Source organism: Pseudochaenichthys georgianus, chromosome 19 (assembly GCF_902827115.2).
Source record: "Pseudochaenichthys georgianus chromosome 19, fPseGeo1.2, whole genome shotgun sequence".
NCBI classification, from domain to species: domain Eukaryota; kingdom Metazoa; phylum Chordata; class Actinopteri; order Perciformes; family Channichthyidae; genus Pseudochaenichthys; species Pseudochaenichthys georgianus.
This window is the reverse complement of record NC_047521.1, coordinates 27630056-27649066: the sequence shown is the minus strand read 5'-3', so window position 1 is coordinate 27649066 and position 19011 is coordinate 27630056. Positions and strand designations below refer to the sequence as shown.

General features: G+C 44.8%; 1 protein-coding gene across 1 annotated transcript in view; it reads right to left on the bottom strand.

Annotated features, from left to right (window-relative positions):
• Positions 1–19011, bottom strand: part of cacna1g (calcium channel, voltage-dependent, T type, alpha 1G subunit) — a 250441-nt gene that overhangs the window by 133864 nt on the left and 97566 nt on the right. Inside the window, exons 9-11 of the mRNA XM_034107161.2 lie at positions 1883–2034; positions 1274–1459; positions 390–444 (exon numbers count right to left, since the gene is read on the bottom strand). Of these exons, the coding sequence (XP_033963052.1) occupies positions 390–444; positions 1274–1459; positions 1883–2034 (393 nt within the window). The remainder of the gene's footprint in view (positions 1–389; positions 445–1273; positions 1460–1882; positions 2035–19011) is intronic.

Genomic DNA, 19011 nt, shown 5'->3' with positions numbered 1-19011 from the left:
AGTACTGCCCAGACGACTGATCACACCTTGTACTGCCCAGGGGACTGATCACACCTAGTACTGCCCAGACGACTGATCACACCTAGTACTGCCCAGACGACTGATCACACCTAGTACTGCCCAGGGGACTGATCACACCTAGTACTGCCCAGGGGACTGATCACACCTAGTACTGCCCAGGGGACTGATCACACCTAGTACTGCCCAGGGGACTGATCACACCTAGTACTGCCCAGGGACTGATCACACCTAGTACTGCCCAGGGGACTGATCACACCTCGTACTGCCCAGGGGACTGATCACACCTCGTACTGCCCAGGGGACTGATCACACCTAGTACTGCCCAGGGGACTGATCACACCTAGTACTGCCCAGGGGACTGATCACACCTCGTACCGCCCAGGGGACTGATCACACCTAGTACTGCCCAGGGACTGATCACACCTAGTACTGCCCAGGGGACTGATCACACCTAGTACTGCCCAGGGGACTGATCACACCTAGTCCCGCCCAGGGGACTGAAAGCTGCTCTAATAAAACACCATACTGTATTTTCTCTCAGGAGATGAACAGTTGTTGGTTTATAAACAGGCGAGGTTACCCATAATGCATTTAGGCGGTAAAGCTGCCAAAAATATAATACATTTTATTTATATAGCCCCCTTTAACAACCACGTGAATGCTATGAGGGAGGAGAAAATACAATAAAAAGTTATCCAAAGAACATATTGAGTAACATATGGTAATATAAAAAAAAGTTAAAAGCATAAAAGGTAAGAATAACAATAAATAAATAAAGGAAGTGGAAATGGAGTGATTCTGCCAAGTTCAGCACCATGGAGAGCGACACACACGTCTATGACATCCATTGAAATATCACTGGCATTAGAACACAGGTAGAATATCAGTGGAATGAAAGGGTGTCAAAGTCCTTTGGAGAAGCAGTAGATCAACAACATGTGGTGTGTTCAATGGAAGAGGAGAAGAAGTGTGAAGCGAGAGGTAGGAGGTGATTAGCTTAGCATAACGACCGGACGCATGGAGAAGCAGTTAGCCTAGCTGTGTCCAAAACAAACACAATGTGGCGACCAGCCATTACAAAGCTCACACGACGCTGAAATCCACGATGTGATGCGTGAGAGCTCGGAAGGCCGCTTCAAAGCCAAATCCAGTTACTGGTACTGAACAATACGAACGTGAAAGTGTGTGCTGTGGATGCTGCCTCCGTCGGGCCTTCACACAGAATGCTAGCTTGCTGCCTCTCCCCACCTACCTGAAGATGAAGATGAAGAGCATCAGCAGCATGCAGAAGGTGGCCACGTTGTCCATGGTCTTCATCAGAACCACCAGCTGTCTCTGCAGAGCCGGCATGAAGCGGACCAGCTTCAGAACCCGCATCAGTCTGAAGGTCCTCAGCACCGAGAGGCCCCCGCCCTGCTGACCCACGATCTCCCACACGCTGAGGGGGGAACCAGGGAGAGAAGGTCCCGTTATCCTCGTCTTCATCAATACATCACAGGTCTCAGGTATACACAGAGCCTGTCTCTGATTGGCTGGAACACCAAACAGATCATTGCAGCATTACCCATAATCCCCTCTGTTTCAGCCCTGTTTCCAAAGTGCTGATTCTCTGTCTGTTCCTTTAGATGAAGATAAGGAGCCCCTCCCCACGCCCCTCTGAGAGACATTTGGTTACAAAGGGGGGGGGGGGGGGGGGGGGATTACCTTGGTTGCTGATTGGCTAATGGTTACACAAGCCAAAAAACATCGTTATGACATCACAAAGTGGCCAAAATCTGACAGGTTTCTATAGACATGGATCAAAGAGAGAGAACCGTGTTCGGCCAGCCCTTCGTATATGTCCTGTACGGCGTGTGCTCACCTGATGACCACGATGATGCCGTCGAAGATGTTGTACGGGTTCTTGATGTATCCGAACGGCCCGTACACTAACACCTTGAGCAGCATCTCCAGAGCGAAGAGGCTGGTGAACACGATGTTACTGATCTCCAGGGCGTTGGTCAGCTCGTCCGGCTGCACACACACACACACACACACACACACACACACACACACACACACACACACAACACACACACACACACACACACACACACACACACACACACACACACACACACACACACACACACACACACACACACACACACACACACGCACGCACGCACGCACGCACACACGCACACACACACGCACGCACGCACGCACACACACACACAGAGAGGGGTGAATACATAACACATAACATTCATCAAGAGACAATAGACAGTTCATAATAAGACACTTTATTCACATAACGCCTCTCATGCTGGACGAAGCCCAGAGTGCTTCACAGAGTAGGACAGAACACGATAAGGTACAAACAAACCGAACGAGTTATATCGCTGAACGATAACACAATAACACATGAACAGAGATACTACTAACAAATACAATTCCCCCAAATGAAAAGCCAAATGTGATTTACTTTTAAAAATTCAAATTGAGGTTTCTGTTCTGTTCTGTCAATGGTATGAAATGACATCTTTATTAAACTCGTTGTTTAAAAGCGGTTTCCTACCGGAGCGCTTTCAGCCACAGACTGAGACCACCCATAACCACCACACAGCGCCACACAGCGCCACACAGCGGCTCACAGCGCCACACAGCGCCTCACAGCACCACACAGAGCCACACAGCGCCACACAGCGCCACACAACACCACACAGCGCCTCACAGCGCCACACAGCGCCTCACAACACCACACAGCGCCACACAGCGCCACACAACACCACACAGCGCCTCACAGCGCCACACAGCGCCACACAGCGCCACACAGCGCCACACAACACCACACAGCGCCTCACAGCGCCACACAACACCACACAGCGCCTCACAGCGCCACACAACGCCACACAGCGCCTCACAGCGCCACACAACACCACACAGCGCCACACAACACCACACAGCACCACACAGCGCCACACAGCGCCACACAACACCACACAGAGCCACACAGAGCCACACAGCGCCACACAGAGCCACACAGAGCCACACAGCGCCACACAGCGCCACACAGCGCCACACAGCGCCACACAGCGCCACACAGCGCCACACAGCGCCACACAGAGCCACACAGCGCCACACAGCGCCACACAGAGCCACACAGCGCCACACAGCGCCTCACAGCGCCACACAGCGCCACACAGCGCCACACAGCACCACACAGAGCCACACAGCGCCACACAGAGCCACACAGCGCCACACAGCGCCTCACAGCGCCACACAGCGCCACACAGCGCCACACAGCGCCTCACAGAGCCACACAGCGCCACACAGCGCCACACAGCGCCTCACAGCGCCACACAGCGCCACACAGCACCACACAGCGCCTCACAGAGCCACACAGCGCCACACAGAGCCACACAGAGCCACACAGCACCACACAGAGCCACACAGCACCACACAGAGCCACACAGAGCCACACAGCGCCTCACAGAGCCACACAGCGCCACACAGAGCCACACAGAGCCACACAGAGCCACACAGAGCCACACAGAGCCACACAGAGCCACACAGCACCTCACAGAGCCACACAGCGCCACACAGAGCCACACAGAGCCACACAGCGCCGGGAGGTCTTTCCTCCCAGTGGCGATCAAACTCTTCACCCCTAAATAAAGGTAACTGAGAACTTCCACACGAACACTATGTGCAATATACATATCAATATAATTAACATCATTGCAATACACTCGCTGCTATATATATATATATATATATATATATAACTGTGCAATATTATATTATATTATTATTAGTATTATTAATAATGCTATGATAACGTGCAATTATGTAACTGCCATACGTTTTAACTACTAACTACTGCTAATAACGATTGCATTGATTGTGTGACCTTCTATGTGTCATGTTGTCGGTGGATGTTTGCTCTTTGCTGCTCTTTGCTGCACTTGTACAGCTGTGTTAATTGTGTTGTGTTACTCTGGCACAACAATTTCCTTCGGGATGAATAAAGTCTTATCTTATCTTATAACCTGAGTCTCAACAGCTCTTAGTATCGACTGTAAAGCACCGTTACGTGTTTTTATTTTTTTCAAACAGAAATACCTTAATATAACTACAGCAGCAACACCTGCTGAGGGAGTGGAATACACACACACACACACACACACACACACACACACACACACACACACACACACACACACACACACACACACACACACACACACACACACACACACACACACACACACACACACACACACACACACACACACACACACACACACACACACACACACACACACACACACACACACACCTGCCTATGCCTGCCACTGTCTGCTCAAAGCCCCGGATGCCACTCACATCTACATCAAACAACCTGTGTGTGTGTGTGTGTGTGTGTTGTTGTGTGTGTGTGTTGTGTGTGTGTGTGTGTGTGTGTTGTGTGTGTGTGTGTGTGTGTGTGTGTGTGTGTGTGAAAAGGAACACGGAACTGTTAATCACGTAAAAGTAGAAATACTCTGTTCAAAGTTAACGCCCTGGATTCAAAACCTTATAGTTAATATTATACATTATTTAATATATTATTATTATTATTATTATGTCATTGTTTGATAAACTACTTATTATATGAATTATGATATATATTATTTTATTATATATGTATTTAGTATTATGTATTATTATTATTTATACAAAAACATATTTTTTAATTACATAAGTTTTGTCATCAAAGTATTTGAAACGCATACAAAATACTTAATATACCAAAAGTACTTTAGTAAATGTACTTAGTTACGTCACACCCCCTGGTCACTGATAAATATCTGTGTGTCAGTGTTAGAGAAACATGAAGCGCAGGAGGTAATGTAAGCACAGTGTGTGTGTGTGTGTGTGTGTGTGTGTGTGTGTGTGTGTGTGTGTGTCATTAAGCCTGTGCCTGTGGGCTGCCACTAATCAGTGTACACGGTGACTGTTTAAGCAGCGATTACTCGGCAGCAGAGAGGAAACACAGAGAGAGGAATCAGAGATTAGCATCGCCCGCTGAACAAAAGCTCCTCGTGAACATAAACACTCTGTCTCCAAAGCAAAGACACACACACACACACACACACACACACACACACACACACACACACACACACACACACACACACACACACACACACACACACACACACACACACACACACACACACACACACACACACACACACACACACACACACACACACACACACACACACACACACACACACACACACACACACACACACACACACACACCGTCAGTCTGCTGCGAGCAAATGTTATTATGGCACTGATTGTACTAACCATAAAAGTGTCTCTACTTTAAAGAGTCCTCTCCTGCTGATGTTCAGGTGTATATCAGTATGTAGTGTCTCTACTTTAAAGAGTCCTCTCCTGCTGATGTTCAGGTGTATATCAGTGTGTAGTGTCTCTACTTTAAAGAGTCTTCTCCTGCTGATGTTCAGGTGTATATCAGTATGTAGTGTCTCTACTTTAAAGAGTCCTCTCCTGCTGATGTTCAGGTGTATATCAGTATGTAGTGTCTCTACTTTAAAGAGTCCTCTCCCTGCTGATGTTCAGGTGTATATCAGTATGTAGTGTCTCTACTTTAAAGAGTCCTCTCCTGCTGATGTTCAGGTGTATATCAGTATGTAGTGTCTCTACTTTAAAGAGTCCTCTCCTGATGATGTTCAGGTGTATATCAGTATGTAGTGTCTCTACTTTAAAGAGTCCTCTCCTGCTGATGTTCAGGTGTATATCAGTATGTAGTGTCTCTACTTTAAAGAGTCCTCTCCTGCTGATGTTCAGGTGTATATCAGTAGTGTCTCTACTTTAAAGAGTCCTCTCCTGCTGATGTTCAGGTGTATATCAGTATGTAGTGTCTCTACTTTAAAGAGTCCTCTCCTGCTGATGTTCAGGTGTATATCAGTATGTAGTGTCTCTACTTTAAAGAGTCCTCTCCTGCTGATGTTCAGGTGTATATCAGTATGTAGTGTCTCTACTTTAAAGAGTCCTCTCCTGCTGATGTTCAGGTGTATATCAGTGTGTAGTGGCTCTACTTTAAAGAGTCCTCTCCTGCTGATGTTCAGGTGTATATCAGTATGTAGTGTCTCTACTTTAAAGAGTCCTCTCCTGCTGATGTTCAGGTGTATATCAGTATGTAGTGTCTCTACTTTAAAGAGTCCTCTCCTGCTGATGTTCAGGTGTATATCAGTATGTAGTGTCTCTACTTTAAAGAGTCCTCTCCTGCTGATGTTCAGGTGTATATCAGTGTGTAGTGGCTCTACTTTAAAGAGTCCTCTCCTGCTGATGTTCAGGTGTATATCAGTATGTAGTGTCTCTACTTTAAAGAGTCCTCTCCTGCTGATGTTCAGGTGTATATCAGTATGTAGTGTCTCTACTTTAAAGAGTCCTCTCCTGCTGATGTTCAGGTGTATATCAGTATGTAGTGTCTCTACTTTAAAGAGTCCTCTCCTGCTGATGTTCAGGTGTATACAGAACAGAAATATCTGGTGTTGTGTTTTAATGGACACTTTTTCCAAACCTCCAATCAAAATCCTCCAAAAAATGGTTTCTAAATAAATTACAATTTTAATTTTCGACATCCTTCATCACTGATTACTCGCTATTCCAAATATGAGTTGAGTATCTCTACTTAAGAAAGCAGCTGCTTCCTGTCCTTCATCAGGTCAGCAAGAACACCCAACACTCAGAGAATATATCCATCTATCACTACACTCTCTGTCTGCCTCCACGTTAACAAATATATAATTTCCCCGCCGCTTCCTAAAAATATAAAAACAAGCTTTTCCGTGTTTCGTCTCATCTCGTGCGTCCGGTCCACAGACTCAGACGACATGCATGCTTTGAAGCCGCTGCTTTATGGTGTCCATTCATTCGAACACTGGCGGCAAGTCCTTCACAAAGCTTTGAGCGTTGAAGGAAAGTTGAAACGCAGTCTGGGATGTGTGTGTGTTGTTCTGGATGAAAGTCCTCACACACAGCTACAGATGCAAGAAAAGGTTTGGCTTGAAATGTATCTATTATTGGATAGAAGAAAAGAAAAGCATGTTTTACTAATTGTTTAAGGCAGCAGGTGGTTGGCACGGTGCCGGTAAGGAGAGTAACCCCTCGATTCCACCGGGTCCGTCTGCGCCGCGGTTTTGGTCCGGCCTCCTCCGGCGTCAAACCCCACCGGGCGCGTTTCAGAAGCGTTTCAGAAGCGGAGCGTCTTGCCTGCCGGCTCGCAGTTTTTGTTGATCTGGGCATATTTCCTGGACAGGCTACTTTTTACAGATGAAGTTAATAATAATAATATTCCAGTTATAAACGACATGAATCAAAATGTGTTGCTGTATTTTAGTGGTAAAAAAATGCATTCATCATCAGAATTATTCTATATTAGGGTTGCCAGAAACTGACCATGATCAAAATCGATTATTCGGCAGCCCTGGCTAATAATAATCGATTATTCGACCGGCCCCGCCGCAACCCGCTATTACTATTATTAGCATATATATATTTATATATATTTTGGTTGAAACTAAGCCAGAAAAAAAAAAATACATAAATAATAAAAAATATATATATAAATAAAATCGATTTTTAAAAATAATATTCGATTATGGAGACTGTAGCGAATAATCGAATAATCGCTGGCATCCCTATTCTATATATACAGTTGCAAGAAAAAGTGAACCCTTTGGAACGACCTGGAGTTCTGCAGAAGTTGGTCATAACATGTGTTCTGATCTTCGTCTGAGTCACAACAACAGACACACACAGTCTGCTTACACTAATGCCACACACACAATGATATGTGTTCATGTTTGTACTGAACACACCATGTGAACATTCACAGAGCAGGGTGTGAACCCCGAGGCTAAAGACTTCTCCAAGAGCTACTTGGAGTCAGGAGTCAGGAGTCCAACCAAGGAGACGAGATTGGAGGTGTTGGTTAGAGCTGCCCTGCCCTATCAAGAATACACACCAGTTTTGAATTTGCTATTCTGAAAGCCTTGATGTTCATCAGTCCACGGTAAGCCAAGTCGTCTATAGATGGAGAAAGGTCAGCGCTGTTGCTACTCTCCCTAGGAGTGGCCTAAAGATGACTGCAAGAGCACAGAATGCTCAATGAGGTGAAGAAGAGTCCTAGAGCGTCAGCTAGAGACTTAAATAAATCTCCGGCACATGCTAACATCTCTGTTGACGAATCTACGATACGTAAAACACTGAACAAGAATGGAGTTCATGGAGGACACCACGGAGGAAGCCACTGCTGTCCAGAGAAAACATGGCTGCCCGTTTGAAGTTTGCCAAAGAGCACCTGGATGTTCCGCAGCACGACTCGCCACATGTTCTGTGGACAGAGGAAACCAACGCTGATTGTTTGGAAGGAACAACGCTATGTGTGGAGGATCCAAAGGACACACACTCGCATCCAGACCGACCCCAGCACTAGTGCTAATACCACAAGGGCACAAAGGTGTACTCAAAAGCCATGGTTGAAATAACGTAAGTACCTGCACTAAAGGACTTTACTTAAGTACACATTTGAAGTACTTTTCCTTTAGAGTTTCCCTTTTATGCTACGCTAATGTTTCTATCCAGGGGTTAACGGATTCTGGGATGTTTGTTCGTTGTTTTGGATGAAAGTCCTCAAACACAGCTAGAAACACACTCACGTCCAGACCAACTCTTACGGTACGTCCACACAGCAGCTTTAGACGAATCTTCCAACGCTTCTCTGCCCATTCTCTTTGAATGGGGATGACGTCACTTTGCCTCGCTTTTCGCCGAACTGCATTGTGGGGGAGCGAAGCGAAGATTTCCAGGATTCAAAAGTTGAGCCATGTTCAACTTTTGAAGCTGAGCTGGAAGCGCCAGCCAATCAAACACGTTTATTTAAATCTGACAGTAGAAGCGCTAGCCAATCAAACCGCGTGTAAGCAGGGAGAACCAGACCGCAGTTCATTTCCTCATATTCCAAACGAGAAGTTACGGTAGCAAATCACCCGGTTCTTTACGACCAGAACTATTACCGGGATACAAACCGGAGGAACCAGCATGGAGGGAGGTGGCAGAGACAGTGGGGGAAACTGGTAGCTTTTCGCCTGTTTGGGGAGTTTATATATTTATATATTGCTCGCATAAAATCCCCGGGGTTTTTTGCTTTGTATGTCGGGGGCGGGACATTCATGTGATTGGTTGTTGGTCGCGTTGCTCGCAAAAGATCCCCAAGCTGTCAGACACGCCCAGCTCCAAGATGTTCAATATTTTTGAAAAGCTGCTGTGTGGACGTACCGTTACGGTAGTTTTAATACCACAAGTACACAAAGGTGTACCCAAAAGCCATGGTGGAAATACACCAAGTACATGCATTCAAGACCTGTACTTAAATACACATTTGAAGTACTTTTACTTTAGAGCTTCCCTGTCATGCTATGCTAATTTTTGTATTGGTTTGATGCCAATTTTTTATTTTGGATATCTGGCGGCAAATCTCTTACAAAGCTTTGAGCGTTTAAGAAAAGTTGAAAGGGTAAACACATTCTGGGATGTGTGTCTGTTGTTTTGGATGAATACCTTCAGCGTGTCAAACTCGAGGCCCGGGGGCCAAATCCGGCCCACGACTTCATTTCATGCGGCCCCACAAGAGCTTGCAAAGAATATAATATGTTTATAATACGGTTACATGAAGCACGTTGCCCATAAACTACATGTCCCACAATGCATCTCAAATTTGACTTTTTTTCTCAGATTTGAATTGTTTTCTTCTAAATGTCTTTTAAAATAATGTTGTGACGTTCTCACTGAAGAGACGTGCACTCGTTTGCCCTAGACTTCTGCTTTCAGACGTAGTATATGAAGTTATTACCCTATCCGATAACAATCCAATGCAGAGGCAATACTGTAATATAATACATTATTTTATATATATATAAAATATTTATGTATTTTTATATAGTCTTAAAGTGCAACCATAATGCGAATGTGGCCCGTGATGAAATTGAGTTTGACACCCTCACGTCCAGACTAACCCTAGTGTTATGCACAAGTGCACAAAGGTGTACTCAAAAGCCATGGTTGAAATTAGCTAGGTACATGTATTCAAGTACTGTACAGAATGTGAGGTACTTGTACCGCCCTTGAGTATTTTATACTTTTCTTTTGGTTGTACTTGTATGCACCTGCTTAAATGAGTCCATTCATATATGGTAATCCAGATACTGTACGCGAGTAGTTACCTTTTGTTTTATAGTATCCTCATATGTAATCCTGCTGCATGTAATCCATTACTCCCAAAGCCAGTACTTTAATTATGTATTCCCCCTTGTATGCGACAATTGGGAACACATTAATGGATCACTATTCATAATCTAGTGCTATCACGTGTATATTATTATCTGCATAAGGAATATTTGTACATTTGTTACTTTAAGTATGTGTTATTGCAATGAATGTATGACTTTGACTTCTAACAGAGTATTATATCAGAGTACTTCTTCCAAGAAAACACTTATAACCAAACCTGACACCACCACACACACACACACACACACACACACACACACACACACACACACACACACACACACACACACACACACACACACACACACACACACACACACACACACACACACACACACACACACACACACACACACACACACACACACACACACACACACACACACACACACACACACACACACACACACACACACACACCACACACACACACACACACACACACACACACACACACACACACACACACACACAGCTTTTATAATAAGTGCAATTGATAAGCCAGAACAAGGAGTACAGTTTTTATGAGGTGAGATTTGGACGGCAGACATCTGGCCTCGAGGTCCGGGTCATTAGTTTCCCCCCACAGTGTCTGCTCTGCTATTGTTCCAGCTTGTATATTAAGACATTCCTCAGACATCATGCACGATTACTGCAGGAGAAAGAGGCCGTAAACACCCGTTCTCCCACACAAAGGAACATAGAGACATACAACCATGCAAACACTGCTGTTAGCTTTGCATGCTAGCATTGCTGTTAGCTTTGCATGCTAGCATTGCCGTTAGCTCGTCTTAATAGACAAACGGACACTAAAGTGTGTGTGTGTGTGTGTGTGTGTGACCTAAACGATGTGTGTGTGTGTGTGTGTGTGTGTGCAGGGCCGGCCCTGACCAATTTGCCGCCCTAGGCAAGATTTTAGCTGGCGCCCCCCCCCCAAAATGCAGACACTCACTATGATTCGCACGTGCATGGTTGTGGGATGACCACAAAAACAAAGATATTGACACAAGACCTGTGCAACTGTATCTGTATTTGAACATGATTTAAGTGGGGGGGACCTCACCTCCTAGGGGGGTCCGGGGGCATGCACCCCGGGAAGACTTTTTTTTTTAATATTGAAGTTAAAAGCATCAATCTGGTGCACTTTGAGAGCAACATTAGGAGATATGGATACATCTCTCAACACCCAGATGAAACAGAACTGGAAGCAGATTTTCTTTTCCTTTATGGATATTTTACAAATCACTCCCCTTTCAAACTGTATTCTTGTTTATTAATAACAACTTTTTTGTACTCTCAGTATTTTATACCTGTTTTTCACCTATTCTCTTATTGTTTTATAACTATAATGACCATATAAAGGTGTGCCTTTACCTCACTGAGCTGAGGCTATCAGAGCCTCTCAGTCTTTCAGGAGAGAGCTCTCTAAAGGCCGCTTACACAGTAAATTCGAATGTTAATAAAAGCACACAGAAGCTGTGTACGTTTTTTGGGAGTTTTGATTTATTTTAAATGAATACAAATACAAAATTAAAACCTATAATTGCACACTAAAACCATTATTTCAAAAAAAGAACAATTTCACATAAACCTTTGGTTTTTACTGGGACTGGGGCGGTTCAACTTGATTTTGGGGGGGTGTGTGCCATAGTTTATGGGCGCTGTACGCAATATAGGCGTAGTTCTGTTAGTATAAGATAATAGCATGTACTTTGTTGATCCAAAATCGGGAAATTGTGTTGTGTGTGGACATTTTTTATTTTTTTATTTCTAACTTCTTTTTTTTTTCAATTGTTGGCGCCCCCCATGGGTTGATGCGCCCTTAGCATTCGCCTATACTGCCTATGCCGAGGGCCAGCCCTGTGTGTGTGAGGAAGACGCTGTTGCTTTTGTAATAGCTTCCTCTGGTGGTGTGTGTCCTCCTGGGTAATGAGGCTGCTGCAGCATTAAGGAGGTAAAGTGCGTTAGATGAGGGATAGGCTAATCTGGTTAGCGCTAATGTAACGTCACCTAATCTGATGTGATCTAATCGGGACGCTGAACTCCTCTGTGTGTGCGTGTGTGTGTGTGTGTGTGTGTGTGTGCGTGCGTGTGTGTGTGTATATGTGTGTGTGTGTGTGTGTTTTATTTGAATCAAATGGTTCGCTTAGGCGTGAAACAGAAAAGGAGATTGTAAGCATGACAAGGAGAATGATGCACTCACCATTATGGGCGGATTGTTATGATTGGATTATCGTGATGACTGGTTGATATGATCGTCTGCATCAACTCCTCTGTGTGTGTGAGGATGACCGTACCCTGGGATTACTATTGCTGTGGTATTTGGGTGTTTCCTAAGCATTTGACTTTAGACGTGGTTGTGTGGCTGCTGATGCCCTAACATGGTATTCTTCAAGTCACCTAAAAAGCATAAGGTTTCTTGTTTAATTACAAGAAGCCAAAATAAGGTCCACCCGTTGCCTGCAGCGATCTGGCAAAAGGTCTCAATAATTTGATTTAAAAAAGAGAGCATGCTGATTCGTGAGCTTTCATATTGATCCTTCCTAAATATGCATATTTTCCCCAATGTCAAACGGGGCTCGAAGAAAGGATACATTTTAACATCCTGTTTTTTATGTCTCTTAATTTATGATTTTAGCCCCACTAGGATGAGTCCTCTACTTTAGACTGAAAACAATTCCATATTCCTAATGTTTGTGAACACATGTACATTATTGTATTTGTTAACAATACTTTTTAACATGTCTTTTCCTTGTACTTGAGTACATCGACTACCATACAACCCCAGAAGTTGACGAGACAACGAGAAGAGGGTAACAAGTGGGATTCAGAGGCCGCGAGGAGCGCTTGCTAAACGCAGGCAGACGGTTATCTGACACGTCGCTGAACCAGGAAATAACTGGATCCATCATTTGATCACTCCATTGATTCCCCGTCTCTACTTCACGGCTGGAAAAGCGTTCCCTCCATAAACCGGGATCCGGAGCCGTTCTGTCATCGACACCTCACCATTGTACACATTGAAAAAACACTTTTTCTTTGGGCTCTCGTGTTGGAGGCAGGCCAGCGTCTTCTTCACACGCCAACGATCCTCTGCCAGGCCGGGATGGAAGCTGAATACATATTGTCTCTGGATCAAGAAGCACAACAAAAGGGCCTTTCCACCGTCTCTCTGGGGTTTGGCTCGTGTGCACGATAAAACATCAGAACATCAACATAAGTGGAATGAAATAATCGCTTTTACTGATGTGTTGATGGGTGACGGTGAAATAGCAGTCATTCTGATTCACAACGACATACAGTCCAAACCATAATGCCCTCCTTGACTTATCCGTTACAGAATCAGAACCAAAAGAAGGTCTAACAACAAGTTTTAAAGGGAAAGTGCCTTTAACCTGCATTCTCTCTATTATCCACCAGGGGGCGACCTCTCAACGATTGTATGGAAGTCTATGAGAACATGATCCGACTTCTATCTTGATTTATTACCTCAGGACAACTATTTCAGGTGATTTCAGGGTCTCAATCTGTAGTTTCAAGTCTTATGTTAAACAGCATGATGTTTATTCGTATTTACAATAATAAAAGACAATAAAACGGTATGCTTTGAGCGTTGCTACCTCTTACACTGGCTTCGAAAAGGAGACGGATTGTATAGAAGTCTATGAGAAAAGGACGCTTTCTCCAACTTGATTTGTAATCTTCCAAGACATTTTTTATTCAAGTTAATGGTCTCAATCTCCAGTTTTAAGTGTTCTTCAACAGCATGATGTTAATTATTGTAAATTAGGAGTCTGAGTGTATAGAAGTCCATGAGAAAACGTGATGTACTACCTCAGTGAACATTTCCCTGATGTGTTTATGATCTCAATATTTAGTTTCAAGTCTTCTGAATTACAGCATGATGTTCATTTAGTGCAGTTTCGCAAACTTTTTCATACCAAGGACCACTTAACCAATAAAAAAACACTCGCGGACCACCTAACTCCACAAATATCCAAAAACACATCGTTTTTTAAAAATCGCCTGAAATGGTACAAACAAGTGGCAACATGTGTGATGAAGGTGTTGCGCGGGGCTATATCATGCAATCGAAAGTGAAACTTAAGCTCGCTCCATTGCGGAGATATTCCCGCGAGAGTGCAGACAACTTAAATGTATTTATTTATTTCAAATGTGACATTTTACCAATATACTCACGGACCACTAGGGGGCGCTCACGGACCACCAGAGGTCCGCGGACCACACTTTGAGAAGCACTGATTTAGTGCATCATGGTCAAGTTTAGAGTCCAATGGAACACGACGCAGGGTAATGAAACAAGATAACATGTACTTTATTGATCCCAATTTGGAAATGTTTTGCGATCAACATCTCTGTATGTATGCATGTATACCTTGTGACTGACATATCAACACCACACGTATTACCAAGCACTCTAATCCGTTTACAGGGTGTGTTAAGGTCATGAAAGACCACTGTCTGAGTTGGTAAGTTAAGCTTCACAAACCAAACTACATGTCAAACCGGGTCAGATTGTGTTCAACTGTCTGTTTCAGTTGCTGTCACTCAACGTCAATCTAAACTGATCCTGAAACATGCTCTTCTCAAAGCTACCCCCCCCCCCCCCCCCCTCGCTGAGCTCCTACAGGGACAGAGCTGGACTGAATTCATACGTTCTGTACGAAACGCCCTTTTCAATCACTGTCGAGCTGCACTTTCCCTTTCAAGTGAGTAGCTTGCAAAGTTAGTAACGTCAAAACGTCCCCGCTGGGAAATAAAAATGAACCCTAAAAAGCGACTTCACTTCACTTTGTGCTCAGGAAGTCCAAACTCGTGTCAGCGCTAAAAGGCTTCCACTTTAACAGCAGCGGTTTTCCCACTGCTCCCTCGACGCCGCTGTCTATCCGCGGCGCTTGAGTTCGACTCGAGCTATTTTTTATGTTGGCGAGGAACGACTTGACTTCAGAACAAGTATGGAGGGAAGACGTTCTTATGCAACGCGAGGCAGAGGTTGACCTTCTGGAGTGAATAGACAACGGGCCGTGTCGCATAGTTGGCACACACACGACTACTCCATCGGCTCCACCATACATGGTAACACCTCCACCTCCAGCCCCGTCCAGCGCTCCGTTTCATCTCCGTTTCATCCTCCCATCTCTGCGTGGCGCTCACGTATTTACCTTCACTTCTGCTGCCCGGCACGTGTGTGTATTTATATATATATTAGTGTGCGTTTAAGAGGAAGGAAGCAGACAGACAGGGCTCTGTTATGTGTCACGGACAGTGAGGTAGTAACAATGTGTGTGTGTGTGTGTGTGTGTGTGTGTGTGTGTGTGTGTGTGTGTGTGTGTGTGTGTGTGTGTGTGTGTGTGTGTGAAAAAAGGGCCAACGAATTATCTTTAAGGGTTTCTTGATTGAATAAAAGCTATCTGGAAAGGCTTTTATCTCCTGAAGCAGTTTTTAAATCTACCACCAAGTAAAGAGGAGTGAGCTGCCAGCAAAGGAATGAAATGTCAATAAAATGTGGTTTTACTGCGACTAAAATAAAGTAACAGTCATAAATTAAAACCAATATATATATATATGTGTGTGTGTGTGTGTGTGTGTGTGTGTGTGTGTGTGTGTTGTGTGTGTGTGTGTGTGTGTGTGTGTGTGTGTGTGTGTGTGTTGTGGTTCCTCTACATCAGTGTTTCTCAAACTTTTTCATTCCAAGGACCACCTAACTCCACAAATATCCAAAATCACATCGTTTTTCTAGAACAGATTACAAATCGCCTGAAAATGGTCCAAACAATCGGCAACATGTTTGACGAAGGTGTTGCCCTGGGCTATATCATGCAATCGAATTGAAACTTAAGCTCACTCCATTGCCGAGATATTCCCGCGAGAGTGCGGAAAACATAAATGTATTTATTTATTTCAAATGTGACATTTTACCAATATACTCGAGGACCACTAGGGGGCGCTCACGAACCACCAGTGGTCCGCGGACCACACTTTGAGAAGCACTGGTCTACACACAGTAAGAGAAGGCTTTGTATCTCAGAATCAGAATCAGAAGCAGGTTCATCACCAGGTTAGCACATATGAGGAATGTGACGAGGTGTGGTGGTGCATACATTACAATTAAAATAAAACAAAAATTAAAAACACAGAACTATTTTAAGAAACTATAATAACATAAACACATATATTAAAACATATATTAAATGCAGCAGTATTTACTTTGAATATGATTGAAATCGTAGAAATAGAATTGGAATCAAATACCTCAGTGTACGGCAGTGTTGGAACGTAATGAAGTACATTTTCGAGGTTCTTCACCGAGGTATTTCTTTTACTTCTCCAGCAGCATTATCTGAGCGCTTTAGTCACCTCGCAGATTCAGATTAAGAGCTAATATAAAATATAGACGGACTGATGAAATCGTGAAACATAATTATAGGTTAAATATTCAGCAGCCGTATCCGTTCTGAAGCTAAGGCAGTTTCAAGTTTCTTTATTGCTGCACGAATCGGCACGTTTCTTCGTTCTATATCTAAAAGTATCGATAGTGAAAAGTCACAGGGACGCTGCTGACATGTTGAGCTACACACTCAGGACCTTTGAGCGCGACAGCTATAACTCCAGTCGACCCGTCTTGTTCTAGCCCCCCGATGGGTAAATACGGTTGTGGAGACCTCACTGTGTCTTAAAGAGGATTTGACGAGATGAACTCCCCCCCGATGGGCGAATGATGGAGAGAGGAACGTGGGAACACGCGTTCACACATGAAGTGACCGATTTGTAAAGGCTAATCAACGTCTCTGCGGGATCTGATCACCCGTGATGTGGCTATTTATCATGTGTTGAATATGCATGAGTTGTGTAGGTACAGTTTGAATGTGTTCGAATCATCTCGAGGGTCCTTAAAGTCTACTTCAGAGCAGCTAGAGAGGCTGCTTTGTGCATTGAGATCTGTTTGCTAATATGTCAAGAAAACTAAAAGCTGCCGAATCGCCACACAGGTATGTTTGAGTACCATCGTGTGTCCATGAGGCCGAATTACCCATGATGCATTTGTGCCACAACAACATTTCCTGTGCACTTTTAATAACGGTACAACTTTAGAATGCTAGCAATATAATCGTTATTTACACATCATGTATCACCGTGCAGAATATCTGCTCGGTGTTGGGCTCAAAGAGCAGATCTAACAGTTCTCCGTGGCTCCCAGAGGAATGAGAGTTCTACAATATGCTTTTTAACTTTTGGGTTTTTACACCGGATGAGACGTGGAGCCTGTTCCCCTCACATTCACATGCACTTAACTCTCGTCCATTACCTTTAGAGGGACAACAATCCCTTTCAATACGTTGGGGAAGTCTGCGGGTTGGGTTGAAAGGTCAAAACAAAGCGGATGGACAGTACTTGTACTTTTAAGCATGTAAACAAGTACGTGTCGAGGCAGACCGACAGATATGGGCTTAACACAAACATGATATGTCGAGGAGGTGTGTGTGTGTGTGTGTGTGTGTGTGTGTGTGTGTGTGTGTGTGTGTGTGTGTGTGTGTGTGTGTGTGTGTGTGTGTGTGTGAGAGAGAGAACATGCAGGTGTTTACCCGGTGCAGGTGCATGATGGGATGTCATATCCCTCGCTCTACGACACTCCTAAACCTCTTGATCTGAGCCTCTTGTCAATCAAAGTAGTCGTTATAGGGGTTGCTCATTAGGCCACACACACACACACACACACACACACACACACACACACACACACACACACACACACACACACACACACACACACACACACACACACACACACACACACAACACACACACACACACACACACACACACACACACACACACACCACACACACACACACACACACACACACACACACACACACACACACACACACGAAGCCTCTCCAGGTTGTTACGGGGTTACTGAGCCAGTGCCTGTAAACGCATCCAGATGCTCAGAAACACTTTCAGAGCGTTCTCCTCGCTCTCCTCGGTCTGCGGAAATATGCGCCACCCTACGCGGATATTTACCTGGCCCATTGGGAGGAAACGGTCTTTACTAAACTCCCCCTCAAACCCCTTCTGGACTTCCGGTACCTGGATGACATCTTTGGCCTCTGGCACCACACAGAACAGACTTCCTCACCTTCTCAGACATCCTCAACACACATCACCGCCACGCACTCCTCCACAAAACCAGCTGTCACCCTGGGCACACGTACAGAGGCCTGATTAAGTCCCAGCTGATCCGCTTCCACAGGATATGCACCCTCGCGGAGGATGTGGAGGAGGCTACCAGAATCCTCTTTAGTGCGCTGAGACCCAGGGGCTATTCGAGGCGCTTCCTTAGAAGCATTAAGGCGGAGGTCAGCCGCACCTTCATAGAGAAATACAGAGACATCTCCGCCCGGCCGTCCGGCCCTGGTCCCCCTCATCACAACCTACTCAGGTAGCCTGAACAGCCTGTTAGGCAAACTAAAGGCCCATGGTGAGGGGGCCAGGGGCGGCTGTGACGCGCTGCGGCCGTGCCGGCTGATCTCCGCCCACCGACGTAATAAAAATCTCCAGGACCTCCTGGTCCACACACAACTAAACAAAAGCATCAAAACTAGGGAGGCGCCT